Source organism: Dermochelys coriacea, chromosome 6 (assembly GCF_009764565.3).
Source record: "Dermochelys coriacea isolate rDerCor1 chromosome 6, rDerCor1.pri.v4, whole genome shotgun sequence".
NCBI lineage: Eukaryota > Metazoa > Chordata > Testudines > Dermochelyidae > Dermochelys > Dermochelys coriacea.
Genome location: NC_050073.1, coordinates 123526224 through 123546399, shown reverse-complemented (window position 1 = coordinate 123546399; position 20176 = coordinate 123526224). Strand labels below are relative to the sequence as shown.

The 20176-nt window shown below is 47.2% G+C and overlaps 1 protein-coding gene across 2 annotated transcripts in view; it reads right to left on the bottom strand.

The window, feature by feature from the left end:
• CDKL1 (cyclin dependent kinase like 1) overlaps positions 1-20176 on the bottom strand; it is a 33756-nt gene that overhangs the window by 10527 nt on the left and 3053 nt on the right. Inside the window, exons 2-5 of one of the 2 annotated variants that reach the window (XM_038406209.2) lie at positions 9167-9288; positions 3504-3576; positions 2234-2324; positions 818-1018 (exon numbers count right to left, since the gene is read on the bottom strand). In XM_038406209.2, the coding sequence (XP_038262137.1) occupies positions 818-1018; positions 2234-2324; positions 3504-3576; positions 9167-9288 (487 nt within the window). The remainder of the gene's footprint in view (positions 1-817; positions 1019-2233; positions 2325-3503; positions 3577-9166; positions 9289-20176) is intronic. The other variant, XM_043516787.1, reaches the window with a different exon arrangement.

The window sequence follows — 20176 nt, the reverse complement described above, 5'->3', positions numbered from 1 at the left end:
AAAGTTCAAATCTCAAAGTTCAATGACTGGGAGGTAAATATGAAAGACTCACAAATGCAACTGAATCAGAATTGGCTGTCTTCCGGTTTTTCCACTATTCACATAGCTCAATAAAAACCACCACCACCTCCGTATCCCTAGTCCATGGAAGTGTCCTAGAATGACTTAGCAATTGGATGACCAACTTAAATCCTGGAGAAAGACGGCAGGAGCCCCTGGGTAGCACCTGCGACCTCTTGCAAACACACGCATGGGGACAGGGCCCGTTCCCAATTAATGCTGGGTAAACCTAACTGCCACCGAAATCAACAGGAATACAAGGGACCCGAGTAACATTCTTCTTCTTCGGAGGTTCACCCGTGCTCCCATTCATTCCAGTGGGAGTTGTGGGGATCAGGCCCATTGTGACCAAGGCAGAGTTAGACAGCTGAAAAGTTATTTACTTTCTCTTTATTTGCATACGCCTTGCTGCTGTTCTGTTGGGACTCCAAAGTGCAATTTGCTGCTAAGCTCGGGACTTCTAAGTGTGTTTGCACAGTGATTATTGTGCTGAACTCTGACATACCATTTCCTGCTGTGACTCAAAACAGACCAGTAACCATTGCATTAGTGTGAAATAAAGCAACGCAACTGGAGGACGACTTAGATCTGGGCTCTGAACTGATAATTGGAGGCTTTCCTAATATACAAGCGTTGGCTGGATTCTGATTTGCATAATAATCAGGTTTGTCCAGTACTTGCACTGTTTCCATTATTGGTTAAACAGGATGATTAGAGAGGAACATGGCTGAAACCTCACTGCACGGGGACAACTTACCCAAGGTTCTCCTTATTAGGTATAGCTGGTCCACATCTGATTTTCCAGGCCACAAGGGGACACCTGACAACAACTCTGCAAAGACGCAGCCTATTGCCCAGACATCCACAGGAGGGCCATATTGAGTATCTCCTACAAGTAACTCAGGAGAACGGTACCATCTGGTAGCCACATAGTCTGTGTAATAATCACTAGGTCCAGCTAGATTGTGGTCAGGAAGGACAGAAATAAATAGAAATCTGGGATCAGAATTATTAAAGGAAAGGTAACAAGCATGTTGCTTATCATCTCTCTCAGACATTGCTACAGTAATGGTCCTGAAGGTCATCCTTGCAGCACTGCTTGGTAGAAACCAACATGGGTTACTGCACTTATTCAGAACCCAACTTTGCAATGCTCATGACCCGGTGCAATCAAAACAATATTTTCCTGAAATCAGGCAACGCACCACTCCTCCGAGAGGGCGCTGCCAGTTCTCAGCTCTCAAACCCCAGGTCGTTTGTCTGGAGAAATGGGCAAACCAAAGGGTAACAAGATTATTATTATTATGGGACAAGCGAAGCCGCCATTCCCAGGGCAAGGCCCTTTTGCAAACCAAGCCCCTCCTGCGATAATAAGACTCTGCCTTAAGTGGAGGTTCTCTGTGGAAACAAACAACACTGCAAGAGGGTTTTCATGTGTGTGTGAGTAACCCAAAGACAAAGTGTGCCTGTCACAAGGCGGCACTGGCTCTTCAAGAGGAAAAAGGCTAGTGCCCTTGCAACTCATCTGCTGACCCCAGCTGGGCTCCAAAGAGGACACCTGGCCCCAGGCAAGAGATCCCTGAAGGAAGTCAGGAGGGGCAGGTGAGCGCTGGCTGAGGAGGACAGGAGACCCAGGAAGAAACTGTACCGGCTCTTCACTGCTGCTCCTGAAAGCCATTGGGAAGAGCCAAAAGTTGATGGCGGGGCCTGGCCAGAGCTGGAGATCCCCTGCCGTGTAACAGGAGAGCTCGTGCGAAGACTTGTGGGAAGAACCAGCCTGACTAGGTGAAGCTGAGGCGAAAACAAGAGGGCCAGTGCTGGAGGGTGGATACTGGGAATCGGGGCAGAGAGGCCTGGGTGAGTGTAGCCTTGTTTTGCTGGGGGAGGTTTGTGAGGAATTGCTTTTACTATGAGGGATTTGTGGACCTTGGAATTTTATATGAATAAAACGGCTTGAATTTGCTGCATGAGAGAATATTCCTTTGCATGGGTTGTATAGAGGGGAAATGGAGGCAGGGAAACTGAGGCAAGTGCACTTGTTGTGCCATAGCCTGCCACAGGAGGGCATTCCAGGCAGAACCGCTCTCAGAGTCCTTAATAGAATGTAAATAAGAGGTCAAACACTTTGTGTTTTAAAAGCACATACTACATGGAAGAAGTTACTTGCACTTACTTAGTATGCGAGCAAATCCAAAGTCACAAAGTTTAATGACAGCATGCTTAGTTATTAGGATATTTTCTGGCTTCACATCCCGATGTATGCACTGGAAACACAAACAAGTGAATCAGGAGCAAGTATCTAAATCTGGAACAGGTTAATTCTGCCACATTCCCATTGCTGAGTGCTCCATCGGCTTTAACCCGACACGTATCGTTTACAGAAGATGAAAAGATTCTTCAACTGTTAAAGCGGCATCCTGCTGGGTCCTACAATAACCTGGTCTTTCACTTCACACTTGGGATAAGATACTATGCACGTCCACAATTTCAGCTGCATAGTTCTGCATCGCTAGACAACCCCCATTCGACTCAAGTGGCCTAGTGTGAAATAATGGAGCAGCATGATGGACATTCACAGAGCTCTTTACGTGTGCAAGGTTCACTGTGCTGACTAGCACCAAATACAATACATCAATTTAATGGTGGAGGGATGAAAGGAAGAGAGAGAAAAAGAGACAAAACAACAAATTCTGCAAGCCAGCTAGGCAGGCTGCCAAGTTTCTGTGGCTCGGTCTTACGCGGTTCTACTAGTGGAAACAAAATATTTGTTCAAAAGAAGTCTCCCTCCCACCTCTTAAATCAGTCCTCTGCAGATAAATAAAAACAAAGAAAATATCAGCTAAGCTCGCAATAAGAAGCACCTCTGATAAGCAACTCTCCCACTGAACCAGGCTGTGTATGGGGAGCTAAAAGCATGCCTTAGGTTTCCTGTACAATTTTTATTCAGCCTAACACTACGATCCACCTCCCGAAAGCAGAGGTTAGCTGGTCCCTTAGCACAGATCTTAGCATGTGTAACTTTTGTAACTTTTCATTAGGGGCCTGATCCAACACCCACTAGAGTCAATAGAAAGACTTTCACTGCATCCAGTAGGTGCTGAATCAGGCCTTGACTGACTAGATATTAGGTCTGTTTTCTGCACATGGCTGCGATTGGTGACAGTTCTCACAGAAGGACACATAAACCTATTGTTTAGGTGGGAAGCTCACCTGAAGTTATTAGCATAAAATCACTCTGACAACGAACCTCAGGGATCTACATAATGAATAAAATATTCCAGAGCTCATGGCAACACTGAAGATGGGTGTTTTCTATAAAAAAATGACAAAAATCTTGTTGACTCCCCTGCACAGAGTATACCAGACCTGGGAGATTGTGACAGGATCTGCATCTGCTTCAAAGCAACACTCTGATATACAGTGCTAGTGTTTATGGGACTTACATTGTGTTTATGGCAAAAGTTTACAGCTTGGAGGGTCTGCCAAGTTATGCTCTTCACGAGATGCTCTGGGACCCTGTTTTAAAAAAGCACACGGAGTCAATTTATTTTTAAACTGAAATTAGGAGAAAGGAGTTAAACTTAAATGCCAGCAAAATTTAATGCCATCTACATCCAAAGCAGTCAGGAAGTACAGCTCCCCCAGCCCAACACTTTGGGACCATTTACACTACAGACTTCACTTAATAGAGACAAGTTACAAGAAATACAGATTTAATCCTCAGCCTAGCCACTTTATAAGTATGGGAACCAGGAGGAAAGTCCACCCACATTACTGACAACTGAGGCTTTTTCTATCTGTTGCCCGTCTACTCTCCCCACATTTCTATGCTGCAGACAGAAACTCTTTATGGAGTTCTACAGAGACCTCTTCTGGCATGTAAACCTCTTTTATAACATGATGTTACAAATATAGCTGTTAAGTCTATAGCAGATTCAAGGTCTGTCCTGAAGGGCACGATGTACTTTCCAGTGCTATTCCAAGCACTGAACAGATTCAGACGAGCGCTGAGGGGCCTTGTGATTTCAGTTTACAGTGACAAGACACAAAGATTTATACCAGCTGAGCATGATCCAAGGTTTTTTGGGCCATTCACATCTAGCCGACATTGCGTCTGCCCCCTGGCAACCAGACACTGATGCGGGCTGGTTACTGGCGCCTCCTGTCCTGTGGCTAGTCTCATCATTCACATGTCCTGCACCATTAACTCTTCTGACATTCTACGAACAATGCCAATGGCCAGTCTACAGTGGCTCTCCCCACTGTAGTGGTGCCGGAGACAGAGAGACAAATCACAACACGGAGGCCACCTCTGACTTATGATACCATCAGATCACTAGGTCACCCACGCCAAGAGAGCGAACGTTGAGCAAAGGAGAGAGGAAGGGTTTGCCCTGTTCCCTCCCATCTCTTTAACTTCAATGGCAAACCAACATTTTAGAGAGGGGACATCTTTGTTAAAGATTCAGCACCCGCCTCCCCACAGTTATGGAGCTGACAGTTTGTAATACACATCCAGACATTCACGAGGTCCCCCAGCCACACCAGGCAGGGCAGAGCTGACAGTCCTGAGATTTCAAAGGCCCAACACAAACGTTTTATGCCTTTCAAGCCTTTTTCATCCATCCTAAAGAAGCCAGAAAAGAGGGGGAACATCCCCAATTTTTCACAAATCCTTTGCATGTCACCTTTATGGCTCTTCTGCCAATGCTGCTGTATCAGGGCTCGAGTCGTGCTCAGGAAATGGTCTCAGAATGACATGACAGAGTGCTGCCCTCCGACTGCAGTATGAGCTGACATCAGGTTAACATTTGGCAGCGTTATAATTAACTAAAATCAAGGTTTTAATATGGAATGCCAGGCAGCTTTAATGAGAGGCAGTTCCACCAGCCCTGCCTGCAACTGCAACGGGACATTCAAGTGTGAGATGTTGTGTTTTAATTCTTGTTTCCTTCTGCATAAACCCTTCGCTATTACAAATAACCGTTCCCTTTATACTCCTGCTCTGGAGGACTGAAGCTTCAGCTCGGATTCCTGGAAACATCCATAAAAAGTATTTTCAAAGTGAACAAACACTAAGGAACTCAGCAGTGACAAATCATCTCATTTATTTCAGTGCTGGCTATTTTGAAAAGCATTACATTGTTCTGGATGATTCAGAGACTTTAAGGGCAGAAGAGACCAATAAATCATCTAGCTGACTTCCTGGATACCACACAGCCCTTAAATGTCACCCCGTTACCCCGTGTATTGAGACCTCTCACTTGTGTTTGGCTAATGCAGGTCATCCTGAAAGGCATCATGTCTTGACTTCAAGACACCAAGGGATGGAGAATCCACCACCTCCCTTGGTAGCTTGTTCCAGGGGTTAATCACCCTCATGGTTAAAAAGTTGTGCCTCATTTCAAATTTGAATTTGTCTGGATTTAAAGTCCAGCCACTGGTTCCTGTTCTTGCTCCGCTAGAATAAAGAGCCCTTTGGTACGTGGGATTTTCTCCCCGTGAAGGTACAGATACACTCTGATCAAGTCACTTTTGAATCTCATTTTGGAAAACTAAACAGACTGGGCTCGCAGTCAGTCACTGCGAGGCATTTTCTCCCGCTTTCAAATAATGTCTGTGGCTCTTCTCAGCACTCTCCAATTTTTCAATATCCTTTCAAAAATGAGGACACTGTGTTCTAGTGTCGCTCTACCGATGCCACGTGCAGAGGTAACGTCACCTCTCCTGCCCTACTCCCATTTGTACACCCAATGATCACATTAGCCCTTTTTGCCACATCACTACGCAGGGAGCTCACCAGGAGCTGCCCATCTGCTATGCCCCCAAAATGCTTTCCAGAGTCACTGCTTTCCACGACAGTCCCGCACTCTGTAGGCATGGCCCAAATTCTTTGTTCCTAGATGTATGACCTGGCATCTGGCTGTATTAAAAAGCCCAGCTTACAAAGAAATTCAGACAACTCTGTGTAACTGCCCTGCCATTGCTTATTCTGCCAGTCTTTGTGTCACCTACAAATTTCCATCAGCAGTGATTTTGTATTTACTTACCGAGCATTGATGAAAATGTTGAACAGGGTCAGGCCTAGAACCAATCCTTGTGGAACCTCCCTAGGGACAGGCCATTTGATGGTAATTCACTATTGACAACTACTTTTTGAGATGCATCTTAATCCATTCTTCTTAGTGGATGCGCAATGTGTCTCAGCATTCATCACTGAACTGGGTCCGCTGGTTGGCTCATTAGCTTTCCCGGCCCGACCCGGGTACTGACGGGCAGTGTGACGTAAATGCTGATCCATGCCCCCTAATCTATTCAAAATATTAGAACTATCCAATATCAAAGCACATGTTAATCCATTTAACCTGTGCTTTATTGATATTGGATAGTGCTAATTTTTTAACCAGAACAGTGTGTGGTTCTAAGTCAAGTCTATCACATGTATGTATTTACTTTTATCAATCAAACCTGTAATCTCCTCAAAGAAGGAAATCAGGGTCAACAAGACCGATTTTCAATAAAGCCAGGTTGACTGGCATTAATTATATTCCTAATGAGGATCTATGTCGTGGTATTTATTTGTATTGCGGCATGAGTCCCAATCACAGACCAGGGCTCCATTGTGCTAGGCCCTGAACGCACGGAGAACAGGTTCGATTATCGAAGCACACAGACGCTCCAGTCATGCTCCAGGCTCCATCGTGCTAAGTGCGGTACAAACACATACCTACGGTCTGTACAAACACAGCCCCCGATCTCAGGATAACTGTCCGTTCAGAGTAACAGAGACCAAGATTATTCTAATTAAAGCATCCAATCTATTTAGCCTACAGTAAACTTATTAGTTCAAACTGGAGTTGTCTGGAAGGAAGAGACAGTGAAATCAGGGTCTTCCCTGACAGGGACAATGCATCCCCTTTCCTGACTCCAAGTTCACAGACTCTAGCTAACATGCTAGGGAAGCTGCTGCCTAGCTTACAAACCTTATCTCCCACCAGCATGTCCAATTCTTCTGCTGAATTCACTCGCCCATGAGAACAACGGCTTTTGTTCCGCCAACCCCTCAATCAATTAGCTTCCTACCCAACCATTCATCTAACGTGAGGCCTGCAAAATGATTTATAAACTTATGCCGAGTATTTCCATAGCACCAAATCACCAGGAATAACTCCCGGTCATACATGTCAGTAGAGCATCGTTTATATGACGTCACAAACCAGACAGACACCAGAAAGGAGAATGTTTACTTTCCTCTATACACCCCGCTCCGCTTTGCGCAGATGGCTGCTTGAAGGGAAGCGCTGAGAGCTCTTGGGGGCACGCACATAAACACAGCGGAGCATGCATGGTACATGCCAGGGTAACTCTCTGCCAAAGTCGCGCCCAATTCTGTTTGTTCAGCGAGCGAGCCAGACCACAGAAAGCCATGAGTTCTGCCTGACCGATCATGCCCGTCACATTATTATTATAATAACTGCGCATGGGTTGGGTAACTGGCTTTACAGGCTACAGATTGAGCCGAGTCAATGTGCTCTGCGCAGTAGAACTGGGGGGGTCGGGAGAAGAGACAATAGCAAAACCACAGCGAGTTCTCATAATCCAGTCTAAGCAATCAATAAGAGCCCAGCAGGGACAGGCTAGAGGGATATTTTATGGGACCCACCAAAAGTAAAGTTGAGTGCAATCACCTGGGCCTGAGATTATTTTAATCTCTAAACAGGAATTGGATGCTGGGTTTATCACAGGAGCTAGAGTGAACATAGTCCCGGACAGCAAAGCCCTCTAGACTCTCCATCAACCACAAACAGGCAGCTGTGCAGGCTGCCCTCCCCCTTAGCTCAAATCCAGACCCGGAGCGTCCATCTTGGTGAGGGTGGGAGAGAGAATTTCAGGCCGATGCTCACTTCACATCAGAATGGCTGGCAAGCCAGGCCAGACTGGGTTATTATTTCTTCTCATCTAAACAGTGTGGCTGCAGGCCAAGCTCATCTCACGCCTGGGCACCTCCCCTAAGGGGGGCACACAAAATAATACAGACAGGCGGCCGGAAAGGTGGGCTTTGTGGGGTGGCTGATAGACAGCAGTCTGGTAGGAAGCCAGCAGCCGTTGCACTTCTTGAGCCACCCACAAGTTGATTTCATTGCTAATCACAAGCAATCATGGAGGTGGAAGTGGAAGGCGACTACTCCTGCCCCAAGTGAAAGCTGCAGGCTCTGGGCCTGGGGGCTGTTTGCAGCATTAGGATTTCAGGTCTCTCAAGCCCTTCTCTCCGCTTCAGTTTGCTCCTGTCAAACAGGCAAGCTATTACTCTGAATGCTCAGGCTGAGCGACATTATCTCCTTGGTGAGCAGCTCTGTGCAGCACCACTCCCAGGCTCTTTGGGCAATTCTTTCGGACAGCATTGCTAAGCCACAGTAACCGAGAGGGTCAAGTGCACTGTGCTGGGCAGCCTTCATGTCACCCCGACAGTTATTAATGAGACCCTCCCAAGAGCGTTCTGGGGCAGTAAGCGACTCCCACGAACTTTCCTTTCTAACACAGAAAATATCATCTTGCCTCTATATAAATCAATGGTACGCCCACATCTTGAATACTGCGTGCAGATGTGGTCGCCCCATCTCAAAAAAGATATATTGGAATTGAAAAAGGTTCAGAAAAGGGCAACAAAAATGATGAGGGGTATGGAACAGCTTCCGTATGAGGAGATTAATAAGAGTGGGACTTTTCAGCTTGGAAAAGAGATGACGAAGGGGGGGGATATGATAGAGGTCTATAAATTCATGACTGGTGAGGAGAAAGTAAATAGGGAAGTGTTATTTACTCCTTCTCATAACACAAGAACAAAAGGCCACCAACTGAAATTAACAGGTAGCAGGTTTAAAACAAACACAAGAAAGTATTTTTTTTTTCATGCAACGCACTGTCAACCTCTGGAACTTGATGATGGCCTGTTCTGTTTATTCCCTTTGGGGCACCTACCATTGGCCACTGTCAGAGAACAGGATCCTGGGTTTGATGGACCTTCGGTCTGACCCAGCATGGCCGTTCTTATGTTCTCCCACGCTCTCCCCCAAACCCCACCACAGCCCAGAGGTCGGCTACTCACCCCCGTGGGTACTTGTCCAGCTCATGGAGAACTGTGTGGTCACAGTAGTCAAAGACCAAGTGGAGCTTCCGTTTCCTCCTGAAGACTTCCAGCAGGGTGACCAGGTTGGAGTGTTTCAGTTGCTGTGAACACACAATGGAGCGATCTACTTAGTAACGCAGCCTGGACGGCTCACCATCCCACCGTGCAGCTTGGAACGGAAAAGTGGGGGGTGGGGCAAAGGGGGGGGGAATGAAAGTTTTTATGTGATGAAAGTTCTGGTTCTCTGGGGGCAAAGAACACTTCTTACACAAAACACCTTGAATCAGCCAGCTTGTACAATAGTGGGACCAACCAGCCACAACCAGGGCTGGAAGAGGCTAGTGGTTAGTTATTTTTGGAGACAGCTGGGGGCCACAGATAAACTTGGCTTAAACAGCCACCTACTAGAGAAGATGTTGGTATGCAAAAAATAATTTCTGTGCATCACAGGTATTTCTGCATCACCCAACACATAGTATCTAGCCTCTGACTGTATCACAGTGAAAGAAGAGAGTCTCCTTAGACAATGGCTTGGAAATACACAAAATAAGACCTTAGAGCTACTAAAAAACCTTTCATATAAATGTTAGAAGTCTTTTTGGGACTAAGACATTGAGAATCTCCCCCAATGACAATGAAACCTCCCGCTCATTTCTTTGCTAATTCACTGTCTCAACTTTTGAGGGAATCATTCAGAAATGATTTTTTGTTTTTGTTTTGCTTGGTATCAGGAGCTTCCTTATCAAAGAACTTCAGACCAAGATTCTTAATGTGCGTATTAAGATCGGGCACATCTAGATCTTTTAGGCTGTCTGTCGCAATATGAAATTGTTATTCCACTTCCTGGTATCGTCAACATTTGATTTTTATTTTGGTTGTTTTTTAAAGCAAGGTGCATGGACGAGTAAATGGTAAAGGAATAGAAAACAGAGCTGGACTCCGATCCAGCAGCACACTTAGGCACATTACTCACATGCTTACAAAGACAGACATCCTTAAATTTTGTGCTGGATTGAGTTTTAGAATAAACAATGAATTTTCAACATAGGAAACTGACAACAAGGCACCTCCAAGGTTCTGTTCTAGGCCACCCTTTAATATGTGAACAAACTATTCAGAAAAGGGAACGAGCAGCAAGACAGTGGAGAAAAATTATTTAAATTAGCCAGCTTATTGTGGATTAAGTAGAGCAGTGCAAGGTAAATACGAGTGTGAATAGTTCTTTCCAGTGTGATGGATTCTACATAACCATACAGGTTAAAAGCCGCACTGCAGACAGCTCAGTAAAAACATATGCTCAAAGAACAACAGCAGCTAGAAGAGATGCTAGATTATGTTAAGAAAGGACACAGAATGATACTGAAATGATACTACCACTGGGTATGTCAATGACTTGCTCTCACCTTGAATACTATGGTGAGTTTGCTCATCTCCTCTCACAAAGGATGTAGCCTTGTTCGAAAAGGGCCACAGCCAAAGGGCAGGAAAAGCGATGCAAGGCATGAAAGGGTGTGTGTGTGTGTGGGTGTGTGTAGAGGTTGAGAAGATCGGGGCTGTTTAGGTTACAGGCAGGGGTGGAGGGAGATGAGGTAGAAGCATCGGAGATAATGAGCGATGTAGCAAAGCTCTTATTCACCTGCATCAGGGGTTCTCAAATTTCATTGCACCACAACCCACTTCTGACAACAAAAATTACTACACAAGCCCAGGATGGGGGACCGAAGCCTGAGCCCGCCCAAGCCCTGCTGCCGTGGGTCGGGGGTCCAAAGCCAAAGCCTGAGCTGAACCACCCCGGGCGTGGAGGGGGGCCAAAGTCAAAGCCCTGGCAGAGGGCCTGGGACCTGAGCCCTGCCGCCCAGGGCGGCTTCAGCCCTGGGCAGTGGAGCTTGGGCTCCGGCCCTGGTATCCAGCCCTGGCGACCCACTTTGGGGTCCCAACCCACGGTTTGAGAACCTCTGACCTACATCATAATTCATGAGCCAGGGACCACTCAGATGAATTACAGAGGTGACAGATGAAACTCAGGAGCTTGGATGAGACCTTCCAGTTTTAACCCTCCCCACGCAAATATACGTCCTTTATCAAAACACAGGTATACACCCACCGTGCCCCCCCCATATTTAGTTATATTTCTGTCCGTGGGGCAGAAGATGGAATCTGGCTGGCCGAAATCAAGAGAACTGAAAACACCCCCCGCCCGGCAGGCTGTGAGTTCTTAAGGAGAAGAGCAGAGGTGAGCTCCAGCCTATTCGAATTATTACTGTCTGTGTGCTCCACAGACAAGACATAGTGCAGCAGAGGGCAGCAGTAGGTACCATTCATCTTTCAGGCCTTGAAACAGCTTCACTTACACCATACAGACAGGTTTCAGAGTAGCAGCTGTGATAGTCTGTATTCGCAAAAAGAAAAGGAGTACTTGTGGCACCTTAGAGACTAACAAATTTATTTGAGCACAAGCTTTCGTGAGCTACAGCTCACTTCCAGTTACCCTTCAAGAGCCACAAACTGGGTCCCCACCCTGCCTGATGCAGATGGCAGCACACGACTCTGAAATGCAATTGGTTCTGCCGATCAGAGCGCAGGGGTGCAGGGCAGTTATTAATGGACACACAGCTGACTCCGGTTATGCAAAACTACTGCACTCTGAATGGCTGTGGAGAGCCAATTTGCCTAATGATTACCCGGTGAAGTTGCAAGTCTCTCTCACTGGTGCCTCTGCTGTGACTGGGGCCCCTGTAACACAGACTCTGGCCACCCTCAGATTATTAGTCCCTCCATCTGAAGTAACACCACCAAAATGTACATGAAAGAAAAAGGGAGGGATGGGGGAAGTGCCGCAATGCGGCTGTCAAACCACAGGAAGGACACACATGTATGTCCCAAGGTAAATCCATCCATTCTCCTTTCCCCAACCCCACACCTTCCCCACTCCACCAGCATCCCTATTCTTGTCTCTAAAATAGCTTCCATATGGACCATGATGCCGCTGGGTGGGTTGTCAGCAGTGGGCACTGAACTCGTTATCTTCAGATCTAAGAGCACGAACCTTTATTGCTGGAGCTGAAAGGCCCAGCTCTGTGAGCAGGTGGAGGTTTCTGGGGCTGCTGCAGCCCAGATGGTCCAGCCACCAAAGGGAGCCAGAGAGCCCTGAGTTTACTGGGGTGAGCCTAGTTGGCAAGAACCCTGGACCCTCGCTCCCAGCTTGGTTCTGAAACCCACTTTAAACACAACCATATTACAGCCCTTCCAACAGCAAGATCCTTGCTGACCAGTAGGTGGGAAGGGGAATACAGTGGGGAACGGGAATAAAAGGGGCAGGCAGGGTGACTGGAGGGAGCACAGAATGGCCAAACACTGAAAAATATGTATTCACCTTTCAAGAATTTTTCTTCCCAGTCATGTGAACGTTAGCCCGGGCTAAGATTTCAGAGGTACATTACTACCAACAGGAAACACCCTCAAGATAGCTGGGAGATTTAAATTCAGTAACCCAGCCTCTGGATGCAAGGGTTGCACAGACAGATAACAACCCAAGGGATTGCTGGAATAAGTCCAGGTCTTGCCCAGCAATTAGAAGTCTTCCCATAACACTAACTGGCCAGTATTTCTCCCAATCATAGGGTCAAATCATTGAAATGCAGCAGGCTTTAAAAACCCGAGCAGCTTGCATGTGTCAGACTGGCCTGTGCCCACACATCCAATGTTGCAGTAAAACACAGACCCAAGGCGAGACTCTCCCAAATACATATATATATATTTTTTATAAGTAACAATTGTGTCAACGCAACACACACAGGAAAGAACAAACAGGCTGTGGTCACCACTGTTTAGAAAGCGAGACTGAAACTCAAAACTATTTAAAGTTTCAAAAGTGCTTATCCGTACCTAGTCCTTAATGCGGAACAGCCACAGTGTGTGTTTGAACTGGAGTTTGAAATAAAAGTTAGGATATTTTTAATATCATGTATCCGGATTTACTTTCCCCATGGAAAGCACCACAAGAACAATGTTCTGAAAACCAGTGCTGCAGGTATTTGATTACTCTCCTAAGCTCTACAGACTCCACCGGGGACACCAAGGAGAGGGATGCATGGTTAAACTCGGCTAGTAAATTACAGCTTATGTGCAGAATTTTAGTAGGCTGCAGCTAAGATCATTAATTTCTAGTTGAACAATACAGCTCTGGGCAAAGAACGTTCAGATCTTTAATGCATCAGTCAGTCCCCAGCCACAATTGTGAACTCAAAGGCCCCATAAATCTGCCATTACCTCTCACAGTGCCTTTGTGTGTTGCTGTAGATGGGGTCTAGCTAAAGAAAGCTGTGTTCAGTTTTTTAGTGCCACCACTGGGTGTTGTCAGGCAGCAGCAGAGAAGATTTCCCCCTCCTAATCCCAACACACTTGGTACTGTTTGTGGTCACCTGCTGCAGCTACATATACTATATTTAGTAAGTTGGTGGCATGGATGACAGCTTTCGGTTATAGCTACGCAATCCTCTACTAACCTGATAGGGAAAAGATCTTATTTTTCCTTCTGTTTCTGAGAAATAGTTGCACTGAATTTTTTTTCTCACTCCCTTTGCAATGCCAGAGCTGAGGTGCCAGGCAGGTTCAGTAATTGTTCTCTAGAGAAAGGAGTAATGTTCATGCAACTGCATTGCTGTGTGGTTCATAAACTGGAATTCTATTCTTCACCTTACGGTGCAGGTTGGACCCTACATCAGGACATTTCTGAACACTGTAGCAGTTTGTAGCCAGCGTTACAGGGCACAAGTTCTAAAGTAGGTGACGTTAGCCACACAAGAGGTGCACTGTCTGGAGCAGAGGTGGGCAAACTAAGGCCTGGGGGCCACATCCAGACTGCTGGACCATCCTGCCTGGCCCCTGAGCTCCTGGCCCAGGAGGCTGTCCCCCGATCCCTCCTCTGTGCTAACCCAAGCTCTCTGCAGTGTGGACGCGGCTAGTGCCGTTCGAGCGCCGCTATCTCTCCAATGCCATCCCACGTTTTCCCCTGTGCACCCAGGAAGCGAGAGAACTTGCCGGCCCAATTCACTGGGAAACAACTCAGAGCGATTCAGCTCACTGCAATGCTATGGACCATATGATGTGCCTGCCCCCAGAAGCCTTAGTCCTCCACGAGTGTGGCTGCAGCACCAGTGTGGCCACAGCAACCCGAGGGCTGTTTTGCAACGTGGCCACTCCCCCCCAAGCTGGGTTAGCAAACTTGAGTGTAGATAACTTGCTTTATCCCTGCAATACAGATATCCCCTTGATCACACTTGGGAAGGCTTAGATTGGTAGGTGATCGGCACTAGAGAAAACTCCCAAGACAGCGTTGAAGATAAAGTTCAGCATTTCTGGGGTCGGTCACTAACCCCAGGTGGGATACAAAGGCCCATGGGGGAGTGACGATGAGGACTATCGTTCCTAATAAGGGCCAATTACTAGACAACTGGAAGGAAACAGTCAGCAGTAGGCACAGACAGTCGCGTGACGTCAGTTGCAGCCAACCACTTCCACTTTGTTCAGCGGTAGTCATTTCACACACAAACCCACCTCATTTCAGTAGAGCCTTGGAGAGGTCCATGAGTCAAGATTATTTTCAGTCACAATGTAGCACTAATGAGACATGACTATTCGAATCGCCAACTATAGACGGGTCTTTCGGCCTCCACCCCAGCACCCGCTGCATCACCTCCTCTGCAGAGCAAACAGGCGTTCATCAGTCACCCCAGATCACTGGCAATGGGGGAAATCCAGCCTTCCTGCCAGCTGGGACAAACCTGGCAGCTGCTTGTGGTCGTCGTTTTCCCTTGCCACTTGGCCAGATCAACAGATTAGAAGCGAGTCGGCTCTCGCTGCCATATCGATGTCAGAGCAGGAAACGAGGTGCCAGGCCCTTTGTCCGAGCTCCTAACAGGGCTGCAATTAGACTCAACCCTCCACCTGCAGCTCAGATGGTCTTTGCAGGGGCCGGAGATGAGGGTGACAAGGGGCCACTGCCCCCCACTTTTGAGAACCTGAACTTGGCAAGGGAGCAACGAGAGAGGGCCCCTCCCCCTCCCGGCCCCAGTCCGGAGCTGGGTGGCCTAACAGCTGGGTCCCTTTCCCTGCTGACACGATGGCGGGGCAGCCAGGCCAAATCCGAGCGGCACCACCACCCTGTGCATCAGGTCACGACGCCGTGACGGGGCAGCAGAAACGCCCTGATGGAGGCAGGGCCTTGCCAAATCTAAGTGAGCGGCGTCGCACCCTGGCGCATGGGGTCACACCACCACTCAAGTTTGGCCTGTTTTGGTTGCTCCCCCAGATCCAGTTCTACAGCCCTAGGACTGTCTCCGGGCTGTGGGGAAGGGCTCGGTTCACTGCTGACAGAAGAGATGAGGGGTCATCTTCTGGCGCCCAGGGTCCTGGCCTTACAGTTGTGAGGGAGGGGACAGGGAGAGTTCTCTCTTTACTCTTCGGCCTAGGCTCCACTGTTCCCTCGTTGGGAACGGCCATTGAGAAGGAGACGGGGATGCAGAGCTAATCCTACCTGAAACTCTGGCATCTCTCTCTGGGAATTCAGATCAGCTCGCGACCTGACCAGTGTGAATCGCCTGAGGAAATCGGTTCTTACTAATGATTTAGAGCTGTCAGCAGTTCTTGGGAGCCGAGTGGCATTTGGGGGCTGGTGGTGGCCCCCAGTGGAACTGTCCTTTGGCAACTGAGCTCACTCATTGAAGGGGATACGTCAAAAACAGTTCCCGCATGCCCTAGTCAGCCTTTACCAGGGAATTTGGTGTTTCACTTTCCAAGGGAAGAGCAAACAGGAGACACGCTAGCACCAAATTCACCTCTAGTTTGTGTAGTCAAGTCCTCAGAGGGTTGGTTGCTCTGCTGCTTTCTCTGATCTGATAACAGCACATTCAAAAGGGTGTCACATTAGACCTCTCCCCCACGTACATACCTCGTTGGTGCTTAGCATACCAAACAAACACTGCCCAGGAGTGGAGAAACAGAATACACTTGTTCTTAACTCTGACAGAAAAGGTTATGTCAGAGGCTCACAGGGGGGAAACTAAAACAGGAGATGAGCCATAAAACAAAAAGCAAAAACTTTGTTCAGGACAATTCTTCAGCATTTCCACACAAACAGATCATGAACTAGGGATCACCCAATGAAATGAATAGGCATCAGGTTTAAAGCAAACAAAAGGAAGTATTTCTTTACACAGCGCACAGTCAACCTGTGGAACTCCTTGCCAGAGGATGTTGTGAAGGCCAAGACTATAACAGGGTCCAAAAAAGAACTAGCTAAATTCATGGAGGATAGGTCCATCAATGGCTATTAGCCAGGATGGGCAGTGATGGTGTCCCTAGCCTCTGTTTGCCAGAAGCTGGGAATGGGTGACAGGGGATGGATCACTTGATGATTCCCTGTTTTGTTCATTCCCTCTGGGGCACCTGGCATTGGCCACTGTAGGAAGACAGGATACTGGGCTGGTTGGACCTTTGGTCTGACTCAGTATGGCCATTCTTATGTTAGCTACACCTGCTGGCCAAGGCTTAGTTCACCCAAGAGATCTTCTCTTAGGAACTTCATGCACTTTGGGGAAGTTCTTCACCCCTTTAAACTCTCAGACAATTCTTCCGATGCAGTGGGGAGAGGGTGAGCTGAAGGTTGGAGGCCCCAGCTTCTCCCTCTTTACCTCACCACTGCCTCAGTGAGTCTGAGCAGCCTCCCTCGCCCCCAGTTCAATGTGGTTTCCAGTTCCCAGCTGAACTCTTCAAGCAGTTGGCATCTTTTCACTGGAGCCTTAAAATGTCCATCCCTGGGCTGCTTTGGAGATACCATGCAAACATCTCTCCAGAGTTTTCAATGCACCAGTACAGCATTCTTATAACAGAGGCCGCAACAGAGGGCGGCACTTGCCCATCATCAGCCAAGAATCTTCCACTGAACACAGCAGGCTTCTAATGCAGCTCAAGGCTGAGGCATCCTTGCAGCCAGCTGTGGATTTGAATGAGATACAAGTGGCTTATACCCAGCCTGCAGAAGGGTCCCTGAACCAAGACACACCAGCCCATGAGCATTTTCACAAATTCACCGAGTGGCACGACTGCCACTAGCCAAACGGAGAAGATTTAGGGTCATCCCTGGATTTGTCCTTCAACATGGAAGGCCACATTGAAGCAGTATCCCAGTGGCTAATCCCACCTCCCGATCTCTGGAAAATCGGCACTTTTCTCCAGTGGGGACTGTGCTATGGTCATTCCCGTCTTCATCTCCAAGGCTCGACTATCATAATTCACTTCTACTTGGGCTTCCTTTAAGTTAGCCAGCTTCTGCCAGGCTGTCTGTCTGCAACTTGGTACAGGAACATGTGGCCTGGTGCCAGCCTCTCTCCACGAACTGCACTGTTTGCCCGAAAGCAAAGTGAGCCAGCTGACGGCTTTTTCTCCCAAAGGGTCCAATTCTGCAGGCAGCCTCTACTTCCATTAATCAGTCAGAGTAGACCTCTCAGCACCTTATAGGATCAGGTCCAAAGTCTTCAGTGACCCTTTTTTCCTATGTCCACCCAAGCCAAATGAAATCAGCAGAGCTGACATAAGAACATAAGAATGGCCCTATTGGGTCAGAACAAGGGTCCATCTAGCCCAGTATCCTGTCTTCTGACAGTGGCCAATGCTAGGTGCTCCAGAGGGAATGAACAGAACAGGTCATCATCAAGTGATCCATCCCCTGTCACCCATTCCCAGCTTCTGGCAAACAGAGGCTAGGGACACCATCCCTGCCCATCCTGGCTAATAGCCATTAATGGACCTATCCTCCATGGCTATCCTTCTTGCTGTACATGCCACCGTTGTGGCCAGGGCAGGGTCTTCTTGACTCCAGGGTCGTTCCAGTGAAACCCCAGCCCCGACTAAGTCTAACCAAGTGGACACCGAGCCCATACTGCTTGGTCAATTCATTGCCGTGCTTTCCCACCCCGCTTTTCACACAGCTCTTCCTTTGAGCATTATTTAAGCTCTACTCAGTTTGTTGGCTTCGCCTGAGTGCAGTACTATTGGGAACATGTGTTGGGCGAGGTTCCCCGGGATCAAGGTTTTCCAACAGACTAAGTCCCACACGCCTGCTACAGGCACTTTACAAAGCAACCAAACAAGATTTTCCAGGCAGCCCCGTTGCCGTGTGAAGACTAAAAGTTCTGGAGCCTTGAGAACCGCACACAAATCTCTGTGGGATCAGCAGCAGCGGGGCTGGTTGTACATGATGAGATGACAGCTGCCCTGCTGTCTAACCTTTGGCAAGCCGCGACCCCTCTAATCCCTCATCTGTCTTGTCGATTTAGGCTGTAAACTCTTTGGGGCAGGGACTGCCGCAGACAATGTATTTTTAAAGTGCTTAGCGCAAACAGGTCCTGATCTCCACCAGGGCCTCTGTAATGCAGAATAATAATAATAATAATAATGAATGTGTTTGTTTGCAATCTGCTAGTAGCTCTTTGTCAAAGGCCCGTTCTTCATCTGAAGCTTGCATCTCCAGAAGCCATACACCCTACAGAGCGGGATTTTTTTTTAAAAAGCCACGCCCGCCTTTTATGGTTTTGTAATATATGCCTTTGAGCGTTTTGTGAATTGAGGCCCCACGAACAGCACTATATCAGCTGGCAACATTAAAATTCATCCTTCTAGAAACAGCAAGTGTCGGGTTTCTATTGTCGGGGATACGGTTTATACAAAGACATACTACTGTGAAAACAGGGTCACTTTTGTATATTTCAAAGCCATCACACACAATGGTAACTCCTTTAAACTCTCTGCCTACTCTGGCTATCTCTCTGAGCCAGCCACAATAGCTTGTTAGTTACACAAGCCTTTGTCCACAAAATATTTACTCTGCAGAACAACTATTTATGGGGGGGGGGGCTACCTTCGTCACTGATGAAACATCATCTCATCTGATCTTAGACAAACAGTGTGTTGCCTAAGCCAAGAAATACCTTAATTAATAAACATACAAACAATCTGTTACTATTTACAAAGAAAAAGTTTAAAAGATAGTGGAGCAGGTCTCCACTTGTTAAATCAACATCAGTCCAAACACAGATATTTTCCACTGAATGCATCCGATGAAGTGGGCTGTAGCTCACGAAAGCTTATGCTCAAATAAATTTGTTAGTCTCTAAGGTGCCACAAGTCCTCTTTTTCTTTTTGCGGATACAGACTAACACGGCTGCTACTCTGAAACAGATCTTTTGGTGATGACCTGCAGTTTATTGGGTTCTTTATTATTATGGGTGTGGGGAAGACACATTTATCATCCATACTTCTGACAAATAGCTTCTGTAACTATTATGTTTGTTTGCAAATCTTTCATATCCACATAATGCTTCATGCAGTTTGTTAGGAAGAATTATGCATCTAAACAGATAGAACTGCAGTTTCCCAGTTTGTTCCTGGAAGGGCAACAAACCCATATTCTCCATCAAGCCTGACCCTGCGCCAATGGGGCTTTTTTCCTAAAATGGTTCTGGAGTCGCTACCATGACTGTAAACAGGGATCGGATCCTGCTTCAGCTGAAACAAATGGGTCTTCTACCATTGACTGTGATGGAAGCAGGACGAAGCCTCAGCTTCGTTTATCACAACCTCTCTCGCATCAGGACCCCACACATTTATATAAAAACAGGTCATAAAATACCAGAATAGACTATGGTTTATAACAAAAGCAGCTTTGGGGACATTTTCAAAACTATTGTGACACACTGAAATCTCATACTTGCAGCAACAAAAACGCTATTTGGTTCCCAACAAGCAAATTAAGATAATGGAAAAGAACACTGATAGCGGATAATGGTCTCCTACTGCTCCATAAATGCCAAGCAGAAAGTGGAGTCTGGGAAAAATGCCAGGCAGAAACCAGAGACTGGGGGAAATGCTAATACTGGGGAAGAAATCTCTAAACATTGATCTTTAAAGAAAGAACATTTTTAAAAAGACCTT